Genomic DNA, 25349 nt, shown 5'->3' on the forward strand with positions numbered 1-25349 from the left:
GTGTATGCCAAGGGAATATATGTAGGGCGCCAAGACACCTTCTTCTACTCTGATCTGCTCATATCCCACATTAAGTTCATTCTGTCACTGACTCTTCAAGGTGGTAGCCAACAATATATAAAATAAAAATTAATTGAGATGAGTTAATAGAATAACCTCAGTCCATGTTATTGCACTGATCCTGCAGCTGTCCTGATATTTATTATCTCCCTCCCCTACCAATCATCCTTGGTCTCCATTCTTGAGGAATCTGAATCTTTGGTTATGGAGCTCTTGCTTGAGAACCAAGTGCTCTAATCCAGTACTTTCCCCAATTGGGAACCACACTGATGTTTTGAGTTACCTGGTGTCAGTGTCAACTCAGAGCTCTTGAATCCTCTGGATATTCTCTTTCTCCATTGTTCAGTTATTCTAGTAAGTGGCCATAAATCCCCTTGTGGAAAGATTAATGGCATCACTACCGTCTATACTTGTTGTTGCAGCATTGTAGGGTCCTTCTTCAAGGGGACTTGGCATTCCCTTCAGTTCATGGGCTCTAGATCGAGAAACTGGGTGAGGGATTATGCTTTTCCACCATAGTGGCTGACCTCAACTTTCTACCCACTTGTATTAGTTTTATATTGCTGCATAACAAATTACCACAAACTTAGAAGCTTAGACCACACTCTATTTTATTCGCAGTTTCCATGGGTCAGCAATCTAGGCGTGGTTTAGCTAGGTCCACCACCTGAGGTCTCACAAGGCTGTAATCAAAATGTCAGATGGACTACATTCCTTTCTGGACAGAGCTCCCTTCTGGAGTTTCTAGCATTCTTCCAAAATGAAATCGTTGTTGGAATTCAGGTTTTTGCAATTGTAACATAAAGGGGGTACTCTTAATACATGGCCCTCTCTCTTCCAGGCAAGTTCACCTTTTACAACTTCCTTCTTCAAGGCCAGCAGGAAGATTTCTCAGTGCAGTTGGCCAAGATGGTGCCTTTCATAACATAACCTAATTAAGGAAGTGACTGTCCCAATCAATCACCTTTACCATACTCTCTTGGCTAGAAGTGAGGTATAGGTTCTTGAGAAGAAGGAATTATATGAGAATGTGACTAAGGGGGATAAGGGACTCACCCTAGGCAAAATGTGTCTCTTTCACATTCGTGCATGATCTTTTTTCTGTTATACAAGTTAAGCAATACCCTTATTGTCTGCCCATCTTTCTTATTTCTAGGTGCACCATAGTCTATTAGCCATTGTCCCTTAAATCCAGGATGATTTGTGACTTGCTTTGACCAATAAAAATGGCAAAAGTGATAGAGTACCCGTGACAGAGCCTAGACCTTGAGGTGCCTGGCAGGTTTTGCCTCTGCCCTCTTGAATGCTGAGACCTCCATGTAAGGAAGCTGGGCCAGTAAAGAAGGGCCATGTGGAGGAATACCAAAGTGTTCCAAGCAAACGGCCAATGCCAATTGTGAGACATGTACCTGATGCCAGCTTGGATCTTTCAATTACAGTTGAACACAGCTACGTGAGTGAGCCCAGGCAGAAGCAGAAGAGGAATCGCTTGGCCCACCCACAGAATCATGAGAAATAACAAATTGTTGTGTTAAGCCACCGGTTTTGGAGTGCTTTGTTAAACAGCAATAGGTAAGTGAAATATGTATTCCTTTAAAAAAAATTTTTTTTAATGTTCATGTATTTTTGAGACAGAGACAGAGCGTGAGCAGGGGAGGGGCAGAGAGAGAGGGAGACACAGAATCCAAAGCAGCCTCCAGGCTCCGAGCTGTCAGCACAGAGCACAACGTGGGGCTGGAACCCACGAACTGTGAGATCATGACCTGAGCCGGAGTCGGACACTTAGCTGACTGAGCCACCCAGGTGCCCCTGAAATATGTATTTCTATATCAGCTCCATCAATCATTGTTTGATGGTTGCTCTGGGGACATTAAAACCCTGGCTTTTCTGGTCAAGCATGCTCCAGTGATTAGGGAAAACTCTCAGGCAGGAAGTCCTAGATGTTTGCCGGAAGGATCTGTCAGCATACACAGGAACTGACTGTTGGGCGGTTATGACAGAGACCAGTGCATTTGCTATGACATCAGAACCTTTTTGTCTCCAACTTGTAAATATTATGTGGAGTAGGGGTGGGAGGTGGAGGGGAGGAGGTTTCTTCGAGGAACCTTGGACATTGGAGTGGATGATGCCCCCTAGGGGAAAAGTTTCCAGAACATAGAGGTAGGGGCTGTGAAAAACTAAGATCGAGGACCTGACTTGTTCTTTTCAACTTCTCTGACTATGAGCCAGAGTTCTCACAGCCCGCTCTTAGACTGAATGCCTAGAATCCCAGATTTTGCTAGTTCTCAGATTCCTCTCCATTGCACTTTTCCTCCTATTGGGAAGCCCACTTTCTATCCCTGGCTGGACTCATCACTAGCCTCCTACCAACCTGTGGTCATTCTCACCTCTCAGCCACCCCCCAGTCTCCCAGCCTCTGTCCTTGAAGTCCCCACCAATTCCATGTCCTGTCCTGTTCAAATCAAGTTCATTCAGGGGTGCCTGGCTGACTCCATTGGTAGAGCATACGACTCTCTGTCTTGGGGATATGAGTTCAAGCCCCACGCTGGGCATGGAGCCTCCGTTTTTTGTAAAGGGATTTGTCAGAAAAGATCTCATTGGTGAGATGAAATTATAGAAAATCTCAGGTGTGATGTTCTCCATTTCTGCCATTGCAGAAGAGATTATATTTAAAGTTGCAATAGATATGGCATGCTACACTACAGAGTTATTCCCAGGCATCAAATGTTGTGAATTAATATTTCAAAACATCTTGGAAAGTCACCAGAAGAAATCTTTCTTTTGTCTGAACATGCAGAAAGAGAAAGAGAAGCAAATTTTGTGTATATACTAAAATTTTGTGCATATACTGTGTTCCTGTATTTGGAATATGAGGAAGTGATCCCACAAGAGACTGACAGGAGAAATTTACTTCCAGTTTATTAAGACCACAAGAGCAAAAAATCGCGGCATTTTGTACTGGGTGTGCAAAAACGTTCAGGTTTAAAACATCCAGATGCTAAAAAACTCCCTTTTGGTGGAAAACAGTCTTAAACCAAAGCTCAGAATACATAGCGTATCGTTTACCTCTCTGATAAATTACAGATGGTGGCAAAAATAGATGAGTTGGTTTAGTTTTCTTCATCTTAAGATTTTTCTCCCTTATAATAGCTAGTGAACATTTCTGAGCATCTACCATGTGTCAAAAACTTCCATTCACTTCATCTAATTCTCAGCGCAACATCCACTATGCCAACTAGTTCTAGTTGAAATTCATGACCACGCATCTGAAAAGGAGTCTCAATGCTGCCAAGCAACCCTACTACACTTCTCCAGTATGTTCTCTCCCCCATTCTCCCAAACAAGTATTCACACATTCCCCGGCTCTTCTCAAAGCTCTTACATCCTCCTCCACTTCCTCAGTCCTGCCTACCTCTCCCACCTCTTCCCAGCCCCTCTCCACCTCACTCCATTGTATATCTTCTTTATATTCCAAGGACACACCAAGTGCTTTCTTCCGCCTCAGGGCCTTTGAAATTCTCTTTCCCTCTCATTGGAATGCTCCACACCCGAATCTTCACGAGGCGAGTTTCTTCTTGTCTTTTTGTCCTCAGTCTCAGCTCCAATGTCAAATTCTTCCTCCTCCAAAGATGCTGCAACTCCATCACTTCTTGCACATCAACTTGGTGGATTGTCTTCCGAGCATTTATCAACATCCAATACTGTCTTGTCTATTTATTTCTCTTCCGTCTTCACTTGAATGAAGCTACCCTGTGTGGTTTTCTTCTGTATTCTCAACATCCAAATCTGAGCGTGTCACGTAATAGGGACTCAAACGTGAACATTTATTGAGTAAATTATCTCGATTTTGGGGCAGATGAGGAAGCTGAAGATTAGAGAATCCTAGTCAATTGCTTAAGTTCACTTAGGTAGTAAATTACAATGATGAGACTTGAACCTAAATCTATTTAGGTCCAGGCTGTATCCCCATCTATGTAAAAAAAAAAATCTCTTGCTAGGATGAACATTTAAAAATGAATTTGGCCTCTGAGGAGTATTTGTGAATGTGGACAGCATTTAAGATAACTTCAGAATGAATAGTCAGATTCCTCAGGCAGAAAACCAAGGAGATGCTAGGACATCTGGCTGGACAAAGCCCATGGTAACTAAGGAGCAGTGCAGTCTGGCTATTCCCAGCTTGTTCCTGGCTGGCCTCCAGTTCCTCTGCCTTCCTTCCTGCTTCCTGCGTCTCTTTGCCTTTGACCACCTGCAGTACAGCACAGTTTAAGTCAGGCTCTGGTTTTCCCTTCATATGCTTGAAGTGAGCTAGTTCATGCCTGTCAATAGCATTGAGATCGGTGCTTTAGAGAACCTGGAATAAGATATCTTCCTCGGGGACCTGTCAACTCTAAATCTATGTTTGTATATCAGCCTTAATTCTTAGGAAGTTGCCTTTTTTAGTTCTTTGCAGAAAACAGGAACCTTGTGTTGACACTGCGTTGATCCTCAAAATGACTAATAAAAAGTGAAGGAGAGAAAATGAGGACTCTTTTGGTTGTTATTTTAACTAGCGTTCAGGGAAATCTTCATAAGCAGTTTACAGTCTCAAGGAATGCTGGATTTAAGGGATCATTCATTGGATTTTCTTCAGAAATCAAGATGATTTGATATTATGATATTTATTGAATATTTATAATACACCTGGCATTATTTTAAATTTTCTATGTGTACTTCTTTTATTTCTACAACACCTTATATTTAAAAAAAATTGTTTTTAATGTTTATTTATTTTTGAGAGAGAGAGAGAGAGAGAGAGAGAGCGCAAGCAGGGGAGGGGCAGAGGGAGGGAGACACAGAATCCGAAGCAGGCTCCAGGCTCTGAGTCTGGCTCTGAGGTATCAGCACAGAGCCAAGTGTGGGCCTCGAACTCACGAGCTGTGAGATCATGACCTGAGTGGAAGTCAGATGCTTAGCCGACCGAGCCACCTAGACACCCCCCACTTTATAAAATAGAAAACTATCAGTATTACACACATTTTTCACATGAGGAAACTGAGGCCCAAAAAGATTTTGAAAATTTGCCCAAAGTCACACACTGTTATGGAGCGCCTGCATGGCTCAGTCTGTTAAGCCTCCGACTCTTGCTTTTTGACTCAGGTTATGATCTCATGGTTTGTGAGTTTGAGCCCTGCATCAGGCTCTGCCCTGACAGTGCAGAGACTGCTTAGGATTCTCTCTTTCTCTGCCCCTTCCCTGCTTGTGCTCCCTCTCTTTCTCTCTGTCTCAAAATAAATAAATAAACTTTTAAAAAATGTAAAAAACTAAAAATAAAAAATAAAGTCACACAGTATTATGTGACAGAATCCCAATTCCTGTTTTTGTGTTCATTTGTTTTTACTATGGATTTCTTTGAGTTTGTGGAAGACTATAGACCCCTTCTCAGAATCTCTTTTATTTATTTATTTATATTAAATTTTTTCCCATGCTTCTTTATTCATTTTTGAGACACAGAGACACGCACAAAGCACGAGTAGGGGAAGGGCAGAGAGAGAGGGAGACACCTGAAGCAGGCTGCAGGCACCGAGCTGTTAGCACAGAGCCGGCCATGGGACTCAAACTCATGGACAGTCAGATCATGACCTGAGCCAAAGTCAGACGCTTAACCCACTGAACCACCCAGGGACCCCTCAGAATCTCTTTGAATGTGTGAACAAAATCCATGGGATCACAGAGAAAAACATTTCTATTGAAATATAGTGATTAGCTTATTAGAAAAACAAACTTGTGTTATAGCGATACATGTGCTTCATTATTAATGCACCAAATAACAAGATCCGGTGCCAGGTCTAATAATATTGAAGTTGTGAAATTGTGATAAATGTAAAAATATTTCTAGATGTCTTAAGTGTAATGTAACCTGAAAATATCTGTGATTTCCGTTGGTGACCAAAGTCATAACTTTAAGGTTAGTGAAAATAAACATAATTTTGTCTAAGCTAATGGACTCCTCCCCTGGACTGCAGGTTAGGAAATAATGTCCTGGAGTGCTGCAAAACCCTCCCAACTGGTCTCCTTGCTTCTCATCTCATTTACTCTGCCCTGTCCACTCTTCACTGGTTGCCATTCCTTCTTGGAGCCTTGCTGGATACCCTCCCTTGTGCTAATATCCATAGGGTTCCTATTCCTCTATGCCATTTTAGGATCTTGTATATATGTTTATGATTGCATGTATAACAATGTATGGGATTTGTTCATAGGTCTTTCTTATTTTCAGATGAGCTATTTTGGAGTAAGGACTATGTCTTCTTTATTTATTCATTCATCTACTTATTTAAAAAAAATTTTTAGTGTTTTGTTTATTTAATTAATTAATTAATTAATTAATTAATTAATTAATTTTTTAACGTTTTTTATTTATTTTTGGGACAGAGAGACACAGAGCATGAATGGGGGAGGGGCAGAGAGAGAGGGAGACACAGAATCGGAAACAGGCTCCAGGCTCCGAGCCATCAGCCCAGAGCCTGACGCGGGGCTCGAACTCACGGACCGCGAGATCGTGACCTGGCTGAAGTCGGACGCTCAACCGACTGCGCCACCCAGGCGCCCCTATTTTGTTTATTTTTGAGACAGAGAGAGACAGAGCATGAGCAGGGGAGGGGCAGAGAGAGAGCAAGACATAGAATCTGAAGCAGGCTCCAGGCTCCGAGCTGTCAGCACAGAGCCCAACGCGGAGCTCGAACTCACAAACTGTGAGATCATGACCTGAGCCGAAGTCCGACGCCTAACCCACTGAGCCACCCAGGCGCCCCCATTTATCTACTTATTGATTCAACAAAAATGTATGGAGAACTTCCTATCACAAGGTGCTATTGTGGGCACTGCAAATATAATAAACATGACAGGCTCAGTTCCTGTTCTCACTGTTTTGCAGTCTTACACTCGTTTCTGGCCCTCAGTATTTGGCTCATGGCTGAAATATACTAAATTGACCTGTTTAATGGAATTGGATTGAGTATTTGAAGATCATATTACTAATTGGCAGAAATTGTCCCTGAAAGAAAAAAGGAAGGGGTGCCTGGGCTCAGTTGGTTAAGCTTCTGGCTCTTGATTTCAGCTAAGGTAATGATCTCATGGTTAGTGAGTTTGAGCCCTGCGTCAGGCTCCATGCTGACAGTGTGGAGCCTGCTTGGGATTCTCTCTCCCTCCTTCTGTCTCTTTTCCCCCTCCCCTGGTCTCTCTTTCTCTTTCTCTCAGAATAAATAAACTTGAAGAAGAAGAAGAAGAAGAAGAAGAAGAAGATGAAAAAGAAAGAAAGGAAGAAAGAAAGAAAGAAAGAAAGAAAGAAAGAAAGAAAGAAAAGAAAAAGAAATTGTCCCTAAAAAAATGTTTCTTGACAAGAAACATTTGTATCCTCATATATATTGCCAGGCATTTAGCAGACATTCAGTAGATTCCTTTCATCTAGGCTCTTGCTGGCCCTGTCACCAAGTAAGCTAAATCTTGCTGCATAATTGAGAAATGGGAACAGCTAGTTATTTTTTAAGTTTTGCAGGGGGGAAGAAGAGTTGAGAAGGTCACTTTTGCCCTTGTGAGAAGTAGGCTCACTGACCCAATCAAAGGAGGGATGCAGAGACTCGGAGCACAGGGAAGAGAGGCTTTAATCAACGTTCTTGCAAGAGTGGGTGATGGACAGGCACACTCTGGGCAGTTAACAGCAGACAATTTATCTTCTAGCATGCAAGTCCTTCCCCTGGTTCCTCATTGCCTGAGTGCTACAGAGGTTACAGCCTTACCCAGACACTACCTATGCCCATGTAAGGCAAAAATAGTCTGATTGAAACAAATGCAAATTCCCTGAGGTATGGCAGAGATTTTTCAGTCCCTCCTCCCTTTGTTCTTTGGCGCATGCTCATTGCAAAGCCCTTGAAAATAAGCCCATGAAAATAAGTCCTTGAATCGGACAGGGGAAGAAGAACCAGGAAGTGAAGTGTCTAAAGGTTTGGGACTCCATTTTGTGGGGCGGGGATGGGGGGGTGGGGGGGGTGGGGGTCGTTCATATATATTTCCAATAAGTTGTAAACCTGCTGTTAACTAGACAGCACAGACTTTATTTGGTAGTTTTGAGAATGAATCATCTCCCTTACTTCTCATAGCCCTCTTTTCTGTCCATATAATATAGTATATATACTATACGCTACTATATATGTATATGTATATACTATATACTACTATATACGTATACTATATACATATAGTATATACACAGAAGTATATAAAGTATATATACAGAGTATATATATACAGAAGTATATATACTTGTGGTACAATATAGAAGATACAATAGTTAGCATTTATGGATAGCATCTAATGTACCAGGTACTATTGTAGGTTCTTTACACAGTATCTCCTCATTCAAACCTCACAATAATCCCTGTAGAGGGAACTGAGACTTAAAGAGTTCAAGAGGCTTGCCCAGCTCCTGATAGGTAGAATGTCCTCACGTGGGGAATTCCAGACCAGGGAGTGTGAGCCCAGCACCTCTTCCCCTGTGCAGCCACTGACTGATGTAGGGTCAGACGTGAGGACTTCCAATGGGCTCCACCTACAGCCTCCCTGCTGCTCATGACCTAACTTAAGGCAAGCATGCTTGAGATGGCAAACTGGTTAAGGCTGAAGTCTGTAGCAAAGGCAGAGCTAACGAGAGCAGAGCTAACAGCACGTGCATTCTTTGGCACATTCATACTATGCTGTTTATTTAATACTGCATTTTTATTACAATTGCTCAATCTTTTCCCCCCTGAAACTAATGTTGGTTCTACTATCTGCGAAGTTACAGGAAGAAGTCTCTTAAAAAGGAAATCCTCTTTGGACTGCCATTAGACAGAATTGGTTAAATTCTACCAAACTGGGGTACTTAAGTTAATTGTAATGCATTGTGATATAATGATATAAATAATGTATGTGCATTATTTACCTAATTTACCAAACTGAAACACAAAGCAGAAATACAATGAGTACCTGAGTATCTTTTTAACATATGGATAGAAGTAACTTTAAAAAGATTTTTTCCTTCTCCAGTCAAAAGATAGTAGAGTGGCGAAATGGATAAAAAAGCAAAACCCATTATATGCTGCCTAGGAAAGACTCATTTTGGCTTTAGGGCACAAACAGATGGAAAGTGAAGGGATGGAAAGAGACATTGTGTGCAAATGGAAACCAAAAGAAAGCAGAGGTAAGCTATACTTATATTATCCAAAATAGACTTTAAACCAAAGTCGGTAACAAGAGACAAAGAGGGTCATTATATAATGGTAAAGTGATCAATTCATCAAGAGGCTGTAACGTTTGTAAATATTTGCGTACTCAACATAGAAGGACCTAAATATATAAAGCAAATACTAACAGATCTGAATGGAGAAATAGACAGCAATACAATAGTAGGAATTTCAATATCCCACTTTCAACAATGGATAGATCATCCAGGCAGAAAATCAATTAAGAAACATTGGACTTAAATGACCTGGTAGACCAGATGGACTTAACAGACATTTACAGAACATTTCATCCAACAGCAGCAGAGCACACATTCTTCTCAAGAGCACATGGAACATTCTCCAGGATAGATCATATGTTAGGTCACAAAATGAGTCTTAATAAATTTAAGAAGCTTGAAATCTTACCATCTTTTCTGACCACAATGGTATGAAACTAGACATCAATTACAAGAAGAAAATTATAAACTTCACAAGTATGCAGAAATTAAACAGCATGCTCCTGAACAATCAATGGGTTAAAGAAATTAAAAGAGAAAAAAACAAAAAAATCTGTGAAACAAATGAAAATGGAAATATGATATATCAAGATTTATAGAATGCAGCAAGAACAGTTCTAGGAGGGAAGTTTATTTTTTTATTAAAAAATTTTAATGTTTATTTTTGGGGGGGGAGGTACAGAGAGAGGGGGACAGAAGATATAAGCAGGCTCTGCACTGACCGCGGAGACCCCGATGGGGAGCTCAAACTCAGGAACTGTGAGATCATGACTTGAGCCAACGGTAAGGATTAACCAACTGAGCCACCTGGGCACCCCAAGAGGGAAGTTTATAGCAATAAACTCCTGTATTAAGAACAAAGGAAAGCTCTCAAACAGAGAACCTAACTTTCTACCCCAATTAACTAGGAAAAAAAGAACAAATGAAGCCCAAAGCTAGTAGAAAGAAGGAAATAACAAAGATCAGAGAAGGAATAAATGAAACAAAGACCAAAAAGACAATAGAAAAGATTAATGAAACCAAGAGATGGTTTTTAAGATAAAATAGGGGGTGGGACAGAAAAAAAGAGGATAAACAAATTAGACAAAACCTTAGTAGACTAACCAAGAAAAAGAGACAGGACTCAAATAAATTAAATTACAAATGAAAGAGGAGGCATTACCAAAGAAATTCAATACCAGAGAAATTCAAAGGTTCACAGGAGATTATTATGGACAAGTAAGTGTATGCCAACAAGTTGGAAAAACTAGAAGAAATGGATAAATTTATAAAAACATACAAACTTCCAAGACTGAATCATGAGGAAATAAAAATCTGAATAGACTGATTACTATCAAGGAGATTGAACCATTAAAAAAAACACCCAACAAAGAAAAGTCCAGGACTAGGTGGTTTCACTGGTGAAGTCTACCAAATATTTAAGAAAGAATTATTATTAATCTTCTCAAGCTTTCAAATGGAAAGGGAGGAAACACTTCCAAACTTATTTTATGAGGCCAATATGACCCTGATACTAAAGCAGACAAAGACACTACAAGAAAAGAAAATGATAGCCAATGTCCCTGGATGCAAAAATCCTCAACAAAAAATGAGCTAACCATAGAACAGATCAATGAAACCAGGAACTGCTTCTTTGAAAAGATCAACAAAATTGATAACCCTCTAGCCAGACTGATTAAGAGAGAGAGAGGCAGAGAGACAGGGACAGAGAGAGACAGAGAGAGAGAGAAAAACAGAGGGAGAGAGAGAGAGAGAGAGGACTCAAAAAATGATCAAACAGGGGTGCCTATGTGGCTCAGTTGGTTGAGTGTCCGACTTCAGCTCAGGTCATGATCTCATGGTTCCTAAACATTAAATTTTTTTTTCTAAAAATTAACAAACCAAATTCCACAGTACATTAAAAGGGTCATACACCATGGTTAATTGAGATTTATTCCAGGGGTGTTCAATATCTGCAAATCAATGTGATATGCCATATTAAAATGAAAAATAAAAATCATAAGATCATCTCAATAGATGCAGAAAAAGCATTGACAAAATTCAACATTTTTTCATGATAAAATTGTCAACAAACTGTGTACAGAGAACATACCTCAACATAATAAAGACTGTATTTGACAAGCCCACAGCTAACATCATAGTCAATGGTGACAAGCCGAAATATTTTCCTCTAAGATCAGGAACAAGTCAAGGCTGCCCAGTATTTAAAAAAAAAAAAAAAAAAACTTAGGGTGCCTGGGTCTCTCAATTGGTTAAGCATCCAACTTCAGCTCAGGTCATGATCTTGTGGATGAACCATTCGAGCCCCATGTCCTGACAGCTCAGAGCCTGGAGCCTGCCTCAGATTCTCTGTCTCCCTCTCTCTCTGCCGCTTCCCACCTTGTGCTCTGTCTCTCTCTCCCTTAAAAATGAGTAACATTATAACAATTTTAATTTAATTAAATTAATTAATTTTTTTTTTTTTAGAGAGAGAAAGGGCTCAAGTGAGGGGCAGAGAAAGAGAGGGAGAGAGAGAAAGAAACCCAGAAGGGGCAGAGAGGGCAAGAGAGGGAGGGATAGAGAGAGAGAAAGAGAGAGAATCGGCACTCATCTGGGGCTGGTGTTTTTACCTGAAGCAGGGCTGGAGCTTACCCAAAGTGGGGCTTGTGCTCACCAACTGTGAGATCATCACCCAAACCGAAGTCAGATGCTTAACAACTGAGCCACCCGGGTACCCCAATTTAATTTACTTTTTAAAAGTAATCTTTACACCCAACATGGGGCTCAAACTCAAGACCCTGAGATTAAGAATTACATGCTTTACCATCTGAGCCAGCCAGGTACCCCAAGGATGCCCATGCTTCCTGCTTTTATTCAACATAGTACTGGAAGTTCTAGTCAGAGCAATTAGGAAGAAAAAGAAATAACAGGTAACCAAACTGGAAAGGAAGAGGTAAAACTGTCTCTACTTGCAGATGGTATGATATTATATGTGGAAAACCCTAAAGATCCCACCCCAAAACTGTTAGAACTAATAAACAAGTCAGTAAAGTTGTAGGATAGGATAGAAAATCAATATGCAAAAATCAGTTGTATTTCTATACACTAATAATGATCTATCAGAAAGAGAAATTAAGAAAACAATACGATTTATAATAGCATCAAAAAGAATCAAATACTTAGGAATAAATCTAACCAAGGAGGTGAAAGATCTGAACGCTGAAAATTACAAGACATTGATGAATGAAATTGAAGAAGACACAAATAAATGAAGATATTCTGTGCGCATGGATTGGAAAGATTAATATTGTTAAGACCTCCAGACTACCCAAAGCTTCTACAGACTGAATACAATCTCTATAAAAATTCCAATGGCGTTTTTCACAGAAATATGAAAAACAATTCTAAAATTTGTATGAAACCACAAAAGGCCCTAAATGGCCAAAGCAATCTTGACAAAGAAGAATAAAACTGGAGGCATCACACTTCCTGATTTCAAGCTATATTACAAAGCCATAGTAATCAAAACAGTATGGCATTGGCATGAGAAACATAGATCAATGGAACCTCATAGAGAGCCCAGAAAAATACCCACATGTATATGGTCAACTAATTTATGACAAAGGAGCTCAGAATATATGCTGGGGAAAGGATAATTTCTTCAATAAATGGTGCTGGAATAACTGGATAGAAAGTGATCCTGGCATCAGACAGACTTAGCTCTACAATGAACCTGCTACCTGATGAGGAAGTTAAAGATTATGTAAACTATACTGTGTTCAGTGTCTAGGATTCTGCCCAATATATAATAGCATCATTGTCTACCTTGAAGTGACAATCAGATATCCAAGTCCTGTGAGTAAAGAGGTTGGGATAGTAGGATCCATAGGTACAATTGTGAAAATCTGAGCAACTGGTCATGGGAATTGCCAGTCTTGACTTTTTGCTTTATTTATTTATTTATTTATTTATTTATTTATTTAAACGTTTTATTTATTTTTGAGACAGGGAGAGATAGAGCATGAACAGGAGGGTCAGAGAGAGGGAGACACAGAATCTGAAACAGGCTCCAGGCTCTGAGCTGTCAGCACAGAGCCCAACGCGGGGCTTGAACTCACGGACCGTGAGATCATGACCTGAGCCGAAGTCGGCCTCTTAACTGACTGAGCTACCCAGGTGCCCCTTGACTTTTTGCTTTAATGGACAATCCTGTGAGCAAGGAGGTGAAAACAGAAAGACTCCTCCCTCATCCCATCCTACTGAATGCCAAAAACTCTAATTTCTTGGCCAATAATGATTTCCTACAGATGTACAGAAACTAGTGGCATCAGGATGCCTGGGTGGCTCAGTTGGTTAAGATTCTGACTTTGGCTCAGGTCATGATCTTGTGGCTCATAGGTATGAGTCCTGTGTTGGGCTCTGTGCTGACAGCTCAGAGCCTGGAGCCTGCTCTGGATTCTGTCTCCCTCTCTCTCTCTGCCCCTCCCCCGCTCACACTCTGTCTCTCTCAAAAATAAATAAACATTAAAAAATATTAACAACAACAACAACAACAAACAACTAGTGCCATCTTTCTTAATAATAAGATGTCCAGGGCACCTGGGTGGCTCACTTGGTTAAGCATCTGACTCTTGGTTTCGCCTCAGGTCATGATCACGGGTTCATTAGTTCAAGCCTCAAGTCAGACTCCATGCTGTCAGCCCTCTCTCTCTGCCTTGCTCATATGCATCCTCTCTCTCTCTCAAAATAAATAAATAAACTTAGAAAAAAAGATTTCCAATAACAACTTCATGAAAAATAATTCTTTACAAAACTGCTTTAGTGATATTTTTGCCAATGCCTGCCTCATAAAAGATGTTGAAGATATCATCGCTACCTGAAAAGCCTGGCATGTGGCCCATGACCATCATGATAGAAGCTGTGTTCCAACATGGGTGTCTTGGCAGATACTGCACATTTAGACTCTAGCATGATCAACAAGGAAATGTACCTACCTATTTTATCTATGTGTCTATTATCTATATCTACTATTTCTTTTTTCTTTCTTTTTTTAGAGAGAGAGAAAGAGCATGAGCAAGGGAGAGAGGTAGAAGGAGAGAGAGAGAATATTTTTTTTGAGAGAGAGTGAGTGCAATTAGGGGATGGGCAGAGAGAGAGAGAGAGAGAGAGAGAGAGAATCCCAAGCAGACTCTGCCATCAGTGGGGCTTGAGCCCACAAACCATGAGATCATGACCTGAAGTGAAATCAAGAGCCAGACACTCAGCCAACTGAGCCACCCAGGTGCCCTTAGAGATAGAGAATCTTAAGCAGGTCCCATGCTCAGCACAGAGCCTGATGTGGGGCTCGATCCCAGTCACTTCCTCACTGATGATGTCACTTTTATCATATACTAAGTTCTGTTTATTCTAAGGGCTGTTTCTAAATTAACTAATATGTCAGTTTTGGAATCAGTTTCCAAAGTTTTGGTTATTCTTTTTATTCATTCTAAAAGTTTTAATACCTGGTGGGGTAAATCTCCCTCATATTATTCTTTAAAAAAAAAAAACTGTATTGGGGCATCTGGGTGGCTCAGTCAGTTGAGCGTGGACTCTTGATTTCCTCTTAGGTCATGATCCCAGGGTCATGGAGTCGAGCCCCATGTCCAACTCCATGCTCAATGTGGAGCCGGCTTCTCTCTCTCTCTCCTTCTGCTCTTCCCCCTTTTCCCCCCACCAAAAAAAAACCCTGTTTTTTTTTTTTACAAAGAAGATATCCAATTTATTTTTTTAATGCTTATTTTTGAGAGATTGAGAGAGAGAGAGAGAGAGAGAGAGAGAGAGAGAGAGCACATGAATGAGGAAGGGCCAGAGAGAGAGGGAGACCTGGGATTAAAAGCACTTAGAAACCAATTTGACAATAAATTTCATATATTGAAAAAATAAAAAAATAAAAAATAAAAACACTTAGAATAGTAAGACTTTTTAAGAACGTGGTTTGCATATTTATTTGTTTACAGTCTTAGTTTTCTCAGAAATTAGCTGTTTACATTATATAGATTATGAACAGTGCAGACATTTTCCCTGGACTTTAGTTCTAATTTTAGGCTTGAGCGTATCAATATATGTGTCTATGTACACACACATATATGTATACACTTTTGTGTAGCTAATGAGAATAGAACTTTTAAAACTTTCTTATCAGTTTTTTACTGGTATATAAAACACTGGTTAATTTTTTTAAAGGATTTTATTTTTAAGTAATCTCCATATCCAACGCAGGGCTTGAATTTACAATCCTAAAATTAAGAGTTGAATTCTCTACTAACTGAGCCAGCTAGGTGCCCCAACACTGGTTAATTTTTTTAAATAATTGTTTAATTGTGGTAAAATATACATGAAATTTATCATTAAACATTTTTTTAAGTTTATTTATTTTTGACAGAGAGAGACACACACACACACATAGAGCGTGAGTGGGGGAGGGGCAGAGAGAGAGGGAGACACAGAATCCGAAGCAGGCTCCAGGCTCCAAGCTGTCAGCATAGAGCCCGATGCAGGGCTCAAACCCATGAACTGCGATATCATGACCTGAGCCAAAGCCGGACACTTAACTGACTGAGCCACCCAGGAGCCCCTGAAATTTATCATTTTAATCGTTTTTTTCATTTTAATCATTTTAAGAGTACAATTCAGTGACATTAAGTACATTAATATTGTTATACAACCATCACCACCAACCATCTCTAGAATTTATTCATTATCCCAAATTGAAACTCTGTAACCCATTAAGCCTGTTAATTTTTATATAAGTATGTTTAATCAGGATTCCTGGGGCGCCTGGGTGGTTCAGTCGGTTTGGTGTCTGACTTCAGCTCAGGTCATGATCTCACAGTTTGTGAGTTTGAGCCCCACATCAGGAGGCTCTGTGCTGACAGCTCAGAGCCTGGAGCCTGCTTCAGATTTTGTGTCTGTCCCCCACCCCCATTCTCTCTCTCTCTCTCAAGAATAAATAAACATTTAAAAAATCAGGATTCTTTTAAAGTTTTTTTTTTTTTTTTTAACATTTATTTATTTTTGAGACAGAGAGAGACAGAGCATGAACGGGGGAGGGTCAGAGAGAAAGGGAGACACAGAATCCGAAACAGGCTCCAGGCTCTGAGCTGTCAGCACAGAGCCCGACGCGGGGCTTGAACCCACGGACCGCGAGATCATGACCTGAGCCGAAGTTGGACGCTCAACCGACTGAGCCACCCAGGCGCCCCAAAAAATCAGGATTCTTAAATGAACTTTTTTATTGTAATCATAATTTGGATTTCACTGATACTCATGAAGTACATATTGTTTTTTTTTTAATTTTTAACTTTTTTTAAAATTCATTTTTGAGAGACACAGCATGAGTGGAGTAGGGGCAGAGAGAGGGAGACACAGAATCTGAAGTAGGCTCCAGGCTCTGAACTGTCAGCACAGAGCCAGATGTGGGGCCTGAACTCACGAACTGAGTGATCATGACCTGAGCCAAAGACACTCAACCGACTGAGCCACCCAGGTGCCCCTGCATATTGTTTTTATACATATATTGCATAACTGAATTTCCTCTTTTGCGAATTGTCTGCTTGTATGTATCTGTTTAACTGTACTTGTCTCCTGCTTCTATCTGAACATAGATTCTTCTCATCCTCAGTTGGTGCCTCTGCTGGTCCAGGTGGTTTACCTGGTGATATGACCCAGAGCCTTATGCCTGAAGGGTCATTAGCCCCCGATACCAATGCCCTTTATAAGCCATGGCTGATGTACTTTTCCATTTACAAAATTGGGTAAGAAAGCACCAAGGGATACTCAAGTGAATTACCTGGGTGCCGAACATCGTCCTTCCATCTTCCATTGTGTAACAGAATTCCAACTTCCTCTCGATGATTGGGATCAATCACCCCTGCCAACACGGTGACTTGTCTGGAGTGCCTGGCTGGCTCAGTTGGTGGAGCACGGGTCTCTTGATCTTGGCGTTATATGTTCTAGCAGCATGTTGGGTGCAGAGATTACTTAAAAATAAAATAAAATTAAAAAAAAAGATGGTGCCTTCTTGTCATGTCTGATGGTCCCTTGTTACAAGGCATCTGAAATGCTCAGGCAGCAATTATAGCTTGAAGTTCAATGGGACTCCTGCTGTATCTATTGGTGGAAGCAGTCCCCTTTGGAAACCATGATTTCTGATTGAGTTGATAGGATGCACCAAGCAGGGTCATTCCTACCTTCACCCCTTCATTTCCAGACCCATATATTCTACCTACTGGGGACAAAGCACCATATATTGCTAACTGATTTAGAGTGTATGAATGTGGTCTTCAGGATGGTGCCTAATCCTCACAAGATATTGTTTCAGAGCTGGTGTTTCAGTGTTCCTTCAATGAGCCGTTGCATTGCTTAATATCTAGGGATGGAGACTTCTTGAATGGACTACAAACCTAGGCCTTTTTTTTTTTTTTTTTTTTTTTTTTAAGACTAAGTAATCTCTACATTCAACATGGGGCTGGAACACACAACCCGGAGATCAAGAGTCACACACTCTATTGACTGAGCCAGCCAGGTGCCCCTAGACCTAGACTTTAGAGGAAGATGGTACATACCTTGAGTACTATGGAGAGTGCTGTGAGTTACTAAAAGGATTTGTGAAAATATGCCCAAATCAATTATGCTGTTATGGAGCTGTTTGATCAATGTCTGAAGTTGAAATATAAGTAAGTATCTAGATGGCCTCTCAAACTCCCTATTAAGACTTTTTTTGGGGTGGCATTTGGGTTTCTCAGTCGGTTAAGCGTTTGACTTTGGTTCAGGTCATGATCTTACCGGTTCGTTGGTTTGGGCCCTGCATCAGGCTCTGTGCTGACAGCTCAGAGCCTGGACCCTTTTTCAGATTCTGTGTCTTCCTCTCTCTCTCTGCCCCCTCCCCACTCACACTGTCTTTCAAAAATAAACACTGAAAAAAAACCCCAAACCTTTTTTTTTTTTTTTTTGGTATAACAGCCCCTTTTGAAAAATTGAGAAAGTCATGAGTTCTTTTCTCAAACATGCACAATTACATTAAAATGCTGTTCACAATTTTAGGGGGTCCATGGGGTTTTGAAACCTAACCATGGACTCTAAGTAAAGTATTGCTCTCACCTGTCTTTCCTCCCAAGCGGCAGCCCAACTCTCAGTCCTATTTTAGAATATAGTATAGGGCTAAGTTTACCAAACTAGATACAACTTCTGAAAGCAGATGGATTTGGGAGAACAGTAGGCGTTACTGCATATTCTTTTTACCTTGCAAAGTATAAAAACATGCGATGGAAGATGCCACATTCTGGATTTTCCAGGAGGCTGTTTGGACCCTACAGATAATAATTTTTGACTACAGACAGCTGACTCATTCAGCAAATATTTACTGGGTGCCTGATATTTATAGGCACTGTGCAAGTGACTAAGGTCTCCAAGAAAGAAAAGACACCATTTGGGTCTTTGATGAGACTATTCACTTGAAAAAGTGTGAACGCAGTTACTGGTGGCCTTTAAGAAAGGGCTGAGGGGATCGTCTTAAGTTTTAAAGGAATTCCTGGAGGTGGAAAACCGGCTCTTGAGCTGGCGCCTTGATTCTTGGTTTCCCCACAGCCTAGAAATGGTGAGCTTGGCAGGTCGAACTCAACTTGCCTCATCTATCCAAACGGGTTAAATGAGCAGACAAAAATTGTTGCAAATCGTCACAAAGATAACCTTTGTAAACCTGTACATGCACTAATGAAAAAACACAAGCACGAGGCTTATTGAAAGCAATCGCTAGGAAAGTCGCCGCTTGGGGAAAAAGCACGGCTCTCCCAAGCCTCTACAGCCACCTAGGCGCCCGGCACGCGGTCAGAATCCGTTCAATAAGCCTTCCGGGACGGATCAAGTTCCGCTTCCGCAGGCAGATTTTCGCTGTAGGCGTGAGCACTGGACGCTCGACGCACTTTAGCGTCGGACCTCCCTCCCGCGCATGCTCCAAAGGGTAGGCAGAGAGCGGAAGGGCGGGGGAGTGACGAGACGCAGCGGACCGTCGGCTCGTTAGTCCTGCAGCCCCGCGCGGGAGGCGGGGGCGCGCGCGCACGTTCGCGCGTCCGGCTGCGTACAGTAGTGACGGCCGCGCGGGAGCGGTCACGTGACCGCAGCGGCTGCCTGTACAGTAAGGACCCAATATGGCAGCGGCGGTAGCAGTGGCAACGGCAGCAGGAGGACCGGCCGCCCCATAGACCCCCGCCCCCCCCCTCCGCGCACCACCCCCGCCGCTTCCTCTGCTTGGGTGCTCCTCGGACCTGACTTCCCCTTTCTCCCACTTTTCCCGGCACCGCGGGAAAAGCATCGCAGGGCAGAGCAGGCAGGGAGGGCGGCCGGAGCCCGGACACGGGAGCCTCCCAGTCAGTTCAAGACCCGACATGAGGGAAAAGGGCCGTAGGAAGAAGGGCAGGACCTGGGCGGAGGCCGCCAAGACGGTAAGGGGGAGGGAGCGAAGGGGAAGCCCGGGAGAATTTTGTTCCCTCGCCGCCTGCCGGTCGCAGGGGAAGGGAGGTCATTGGCCCAGCGACCCGGCTGAAGGGGGCACAAAACCGCGCGGAGAGGGCGGCGGTTAGTGTCGGGGTTGTGATCCCTGTGGGAATGGAGGCGCCCAGCGGAAGAGGGTCGCCGCGGGGCTGTGGCTTCTCCCTGCGTCTGCGACGAGTCCCCTTGGTGTTTTGAAGCTGCCTCTCGGGGTCACGTCGCTCTCACCTCCACACTGAGGTAGCCCCCGCCCCGGCATGGGGAAGTCTGTTGTGCTTGCACAGTAACCGGTTCTTCTCCCTTGTGCGGCTGAAGAGCCCCCATTGGATGCAGATAGGAGAAGGCTTGTGCGTGCACCCAGCCCCGGAAAGAAGAGAGGAGCGCTGGATCTTGGTAGAATTTACCCGCTATAGCAGACATGCCGCCTGACCCCGGGTCCCCTGCTCGTCTGGGCTCCCGGGTCCAACGTGAGGTCACGAGGCTCTTGTTTTTGTTTGCTGTTGAAGCTGAAAGTGCAGGAGGTGTTTAGAAACGAAGTAACAGGTGGGACTTGTAGAATTTTTTTTTTTTTTCTGTTTCCGTAGAGACCTACTCTGAACAAGGCAGCAATGCATGGTGGGACGTGTAGTTTACCCGGCCTTGACTTTTCCGTAGCTAAAGTGATGGTGGCCTCACGAAGTTGTGATTAGTGGGTAAAATTGTCGTTTCCCCCCACTTCTACCCCCCCCCCCATTTTGTTATAACGAAATTTAGAGGTAGGTTTTAAAAAATGGACAGTTTAGGAATGGTGAGACTTTTACTACGTTGTATGAAAAAAACGAAAAGCGTGCATGTATGTAGAAATAAAACGTTGGGAGATGCAGCAGAAAAGTTAGACGTAAAACAGCATTTTAGTGTTGGAAAGTGAGACAGTGGAGGCATTATCTTTAATGGTGAATCATGTCAATAATACTTGTATAATATGAAGACCCCTTCTAAATGAACCTTTATGTGATGTATGGTTTATTTTTTAAATGATTTTTTTTTCTGATTACGAAAGTAATAAATGTTCACTGTGGGAAAATTTGGAAAATTATAGAAACGTATAAAGAAGAAAATAAATCACATATCTCACCCCTCAGTTATATGTTAATGTTTTGTTACATTACCACCCATTCTTTTTTATTTCCCCAAATTTGGATTCTGTTGTTTATTCAATCTTGTGCATTGTTGTAAACCGTGTGTATTTGTTTTGTAAATTTTATGTGATAGGGGATTGATGAGTCTTAAGCTTGTATTTCTGTTTTAGTTGGAAATGTGAAAAAGTTAGTGAATAAATAAAGGCACATTTTATTTATTGAGTGTTTTCACTTAACAGTCTATCTTCATAATTGTGACTGTGCTGATAGTTTCCTTTAAAAGATAAAACTCTAGAAATAATTTTTTTGGTGGTGGGGAAATTGCTTCTTCACAGAAGACTGTTAGACTTTCTTCTACTTGATGAATACCTCAAGACTTTTTCGTTTTATTAAAAGAAGGATGGCAAATTGTAATTATAGGTAAGCAGACCACAACCCTAATATATTAATTTATTTCAGGTCGCTAGAATCTTAAGAGTATTTTTTGCATTATGATCTCTTTGGATAAAATAGTCTAATCGTTGGGAGATTGTGACAAGTAGGAAAAGTTTGCATCTGCTGTTTAGATTTTCCTATAATAGGTTAATATATTTGCTCATTTATTTTTATTTATTTTTATTTTTTCAATTTTTAATTTAAATTCTAGTTAGTTATATTTGCTCATTTATAATAAACATTTCATGCCGTAGGTAGCTATGTTTAAAAGATGGAAAGCTAGTTTATAAGTAGAGTACTGAGTGAGTTCTTGAAGGGATCAGAATATTAGTGGTTTGGTATTTTTATTTGATTCTGACAAATGTAAAGCCTCAATCTAAGTTAAAATTAGAATGAGAGTGGTGACACTAAAACTTTTTTTTTACTAGCAGGCAAAATCTAAAAAGCACCCTGCTCTTTGGTTCATTTTATCATCTGTAAAGTGAGGAATTAAACTAAACCTCTGCATTCAGAAGATTTCCATTTGTAAGAAGGACTAGGTAGAAGTAAATGTAGGGGGAATAGACAAAAGTCAATCTTTAATATTTCAGAATAATGAGATCAGAAAATTAGTGTTTTGACAAACGGAAGTAACTTTGACCTAAATTAAGAAATGTTGCATATATTTGTAAGATCAAAACGACTAGGAGAAGTAAGTCTTAAGAAACTTATTTCAAAAAAAAGAAACATTTCATAGGCATTAGGGTCAAATGTTCTAGGAACAGTTTCAGCAAGGAAAGAATAAAATTACTTACGAAACCGAGCACTATCTGCTTCTTTTTTCATTGTGTTCTTGGTACCTGCATTGTAGGGCTGTCCTGTTTTAGGGAGCACTATTGAAATGAGGTTGTATTTCTGACCAATAGTATAGCAACAAATAAATAAAATTAATTATATGTATATGTACATGTTTGATGTGAGGGTATGCATGGAGGTGAGAGCTACATGGATTGATATAAGGTTGTTACGAACAACCTGAAAAAGCAAGATAATATTCATAGTTACTGTATAATAGTAAAATTATATCAAAAGGCTGATTAAATGTAGAACATACAGACTAGTTCCAATAACTAGGGACAGCGGAGAGGGATGATGGAGTTGAGATTCTGTAGAACTTGAATGCTCATTCACTGTACTGGACTGTCTCCCTACCGATTTTCTATTTGCCCTATATAAATACACTAGTTATTAAAAAGCTTTACTTGAGTATTTAAAAACATTTTTTTAAAGTTTATTTATTTTGAGAGAGAGAGTGCATGTGCAGAAGGGGAGAGAGAGAGAGAGAAAGAACTCCAAGCAGACTCTGTACTGTCAGTGAAAGGAGCTGGATGTGGGGCTTGAACCCATGAATCCATGAGATCATGACCTGAACCGAAATCAAGACTTGGACACTTAACCCACTGAGCCACTTAGGCCCCCCCCATTGTTACTCAAGTATTTTGTTAACAGTCTTGGATGTTTTTAATTTTAAGGGTAGCAGTGATGGTGATGAAATGATTGGGAATTAGATCTACAGTGTTTCGTTTGACTTGAATACAAAGATTTGTAGTAAGCCAGAGATCATGAGAACCATTGCACTGACTTTAGAACTGTGCTCAAAGTTAAGCTCATGCTTTAAAAAAAAAAACAAACAAACAAAACACACACACACACACACACACACACACACACCCCAAAATGAACATTGTATCATCTAAATATTTAATGACATCCCTGAAGAATTTAGCTGTTTTTGCAACAGTAGAGCTTTGGAAATACTACAATCTTGTTGGTCCTGTTTTCTCTTTTGACTTTTCCCTTGTTACTCACCACAACCAGGGAAGCATTAAAAGGGAAAAATGTCCTAAAAGGACAAGTTAGTTGTGATTGTAGGTGGAAAGGACAGGGAGGCAACCTTAAGAGATTCTATACTAGAGGTACCTTTGGATATCTTGGGAGCAAAGTGGTCAGGGTACGTGAAGTGAAGTATGGGTGTTAGAGGTGAGCACAGACTGTCTTGTATAGGTCTTTAGCATGTGATTTGTGGGCAGAAGATTTCCCTTAGTGATTAATGTTATTTTGAATGTACATAGGTTTTTATTTTTGACATTTGCCTGAAGTCATTTAACTTTAGGGAATAAGATGGAAGGTAGAAAAAAAAATCTTAAGTTAATTAATTTATTTTTTTGAGAGAGAGGGAGAGAGAGAATCCCAGGCAGGCTCTGTACTATCAGTGTGGAGCCTGATTTGGGGCTTGAATTCATGAATTGCGAGATCATGACCTGAGCAGAAACCTAGAGTTGGACACTTAACTGACTGAGCCACCCAGGCGTCCCTAGGACATTTGTAAAAAAGAAGTAATACTCGAGGCTAAAAACTTTTGTGGAGGAAGTATAGAAAATGGAAAATAATTTAAAATATGATAAAAGTATATAATGAATAGAAAGATGTTTTCTAGAAAGATGTTTAGGAAAACTTCTTAACATTATGTACTTTAGTAAAAATAGAAGTCTTAGAAATTTTCTGTACCCTTAATCTTTACCATGAATAGTTTTTTTTTTAAAAAATTATGAATACAAGTACAGACTTAAAAGCCAAGCCTGGTTATATCCTTTTGGATATATATTGACTAGGCCAGAGTCCTTTTTAGTCTGTGTTTGTATTGTATTGTAGTAGTATTAAAATCTCCAGGAAAGAGTGTGCATCTTGGAAAAAGATATTACATGTATTGTTTATAGACTGTTGGAGGTAAAACTGGGCAAAATCTTGGAATACATAGAAAATAGAATGAGAAAGCATTGTAAGGGGCATGGATTAAAAATTGACAAACTGCTGTGATCCATAATTTTCAAAATACCAAGTGCACATTTATATTTATTATTTCAGCTTTATTGAGGTACAGTTGACATAAAATTGTAAGATATTTGATACGTGTATGAAATTGCTATCTGCAAGTCTGTTTGTGCTGGGTGATTTGATGTAACACTCTTGACTGATGTTCCTTCTTGCCATAATATTAAAGTTCCCCTGTGTTTTGCTTCTTGAATTCTGTGTTATTTTCAGTTTGTCTTTCCTTCTGTCTTGTTTTTATGTGCCTGTCTTAAAAGCCCACAAACCTCCTAACAACTGAAAAAAAAAAACAAAAAAAAACCACCTCTTTTGAGCACATAAATTAAACATTTCTATGAAAGGTGCTGCTGCTACTGCATCTCCTAGAATTCTGACAGGAGCTGAGAAAATAGCATCACATTTGTAGAATTCCTTGCTATTTCCTCATCTGCAGACTCTTTTTTTCTTAAAAGGCTATGCAGTTTCGCTGTCGGTGAAAGGGCATTTATGTTTTTACTATAAAAGCTGTTTGGAAGGAGGCCAGTGTGTGGAAGATACAACTGCAGGGAACTCATCAGTAGGGTTCAATACCTGCTATCTTTGTCCTTTTTACCAAAGACCTCTGAATGCCTCTCTAGTCCTGTAGTCTTTCTTTCTATATTGCATAGAGACCAGCCTCATAGTTTATAGTAGTGTGCAATTTAGTAATTTTATTTTCATTTATTTTATTTATTTATTTTTCTTTTTAAAGATTTTGTTTTTCAGTAACTTTTACACCACCGTGGGGCTTGAACTCACAACCCTGACATCAAGAATTCCATGTTCCATCCACTGAGCCAGCCAGGTGCCCCTTTAGTATTTTTAATACAGTTTGATTTATCCATCATGTTTTTAATGTTGTTTTAAAAGGTTATTGAATATACTAAATTTTATTATTTTTATTTAAAAAAAATTTTTTTTAAAGGTTATTTATTTTGAGAGAGAAAAAACATGAGTTGGGGAAGGGCAGAGAGAGGGAGAGACAGAATCCCAAGCAGGCTCCAAGCCATCAGTTGAGAGCTCGATGTGGGACTGGAACTCATGAACAATGAGATCGTGACCTGAGCCTGAGCTGAGATCAAGAGTCAGACGCTTAA

At 40.6% G+C, this 25349-nt stretch overlaps 1 protein-coding gene across 1 annotated transcript in view; it reads left to right on the forward strand.

The window, feature by feature from the left end:
- The first annotated feature begins 19450 nt into the window (after positions 1-19450).
- The window catches only part of ASXL2 (ASXL transcriptional regulator 2), a 135225-nt gene continuing 129326 nt past the window's right edge, over positions 19451-25349 (forward strand). The window contains exon 1 of the mRNA XM_043604368.1: positions 19451-19767. Coding sequence (XP_043460303.1) covers positions 19711-19767 — 57 coding nt within the window. The 5' untranslated portion in view covers positions 19451-19710. The remainder of the gene's footprint in view (positions 19768-25349) is intronic.

The sequence above is a fragment of the Prionailurus bengalensis genome, chromosome A3 (assembly GCF_016509475.1).
Source record: "Prionailurus bengalensis isolate Pbe53 chromosome A3, Fcat_Pben_1.1_paternal_pri, whole genome shotgun sequence".
NCBI lineage: Eukaryota > Metazoa > Chordata > Mammalia > Carnivora > Felidae > Prionailurus > Prionailurus bengalensis.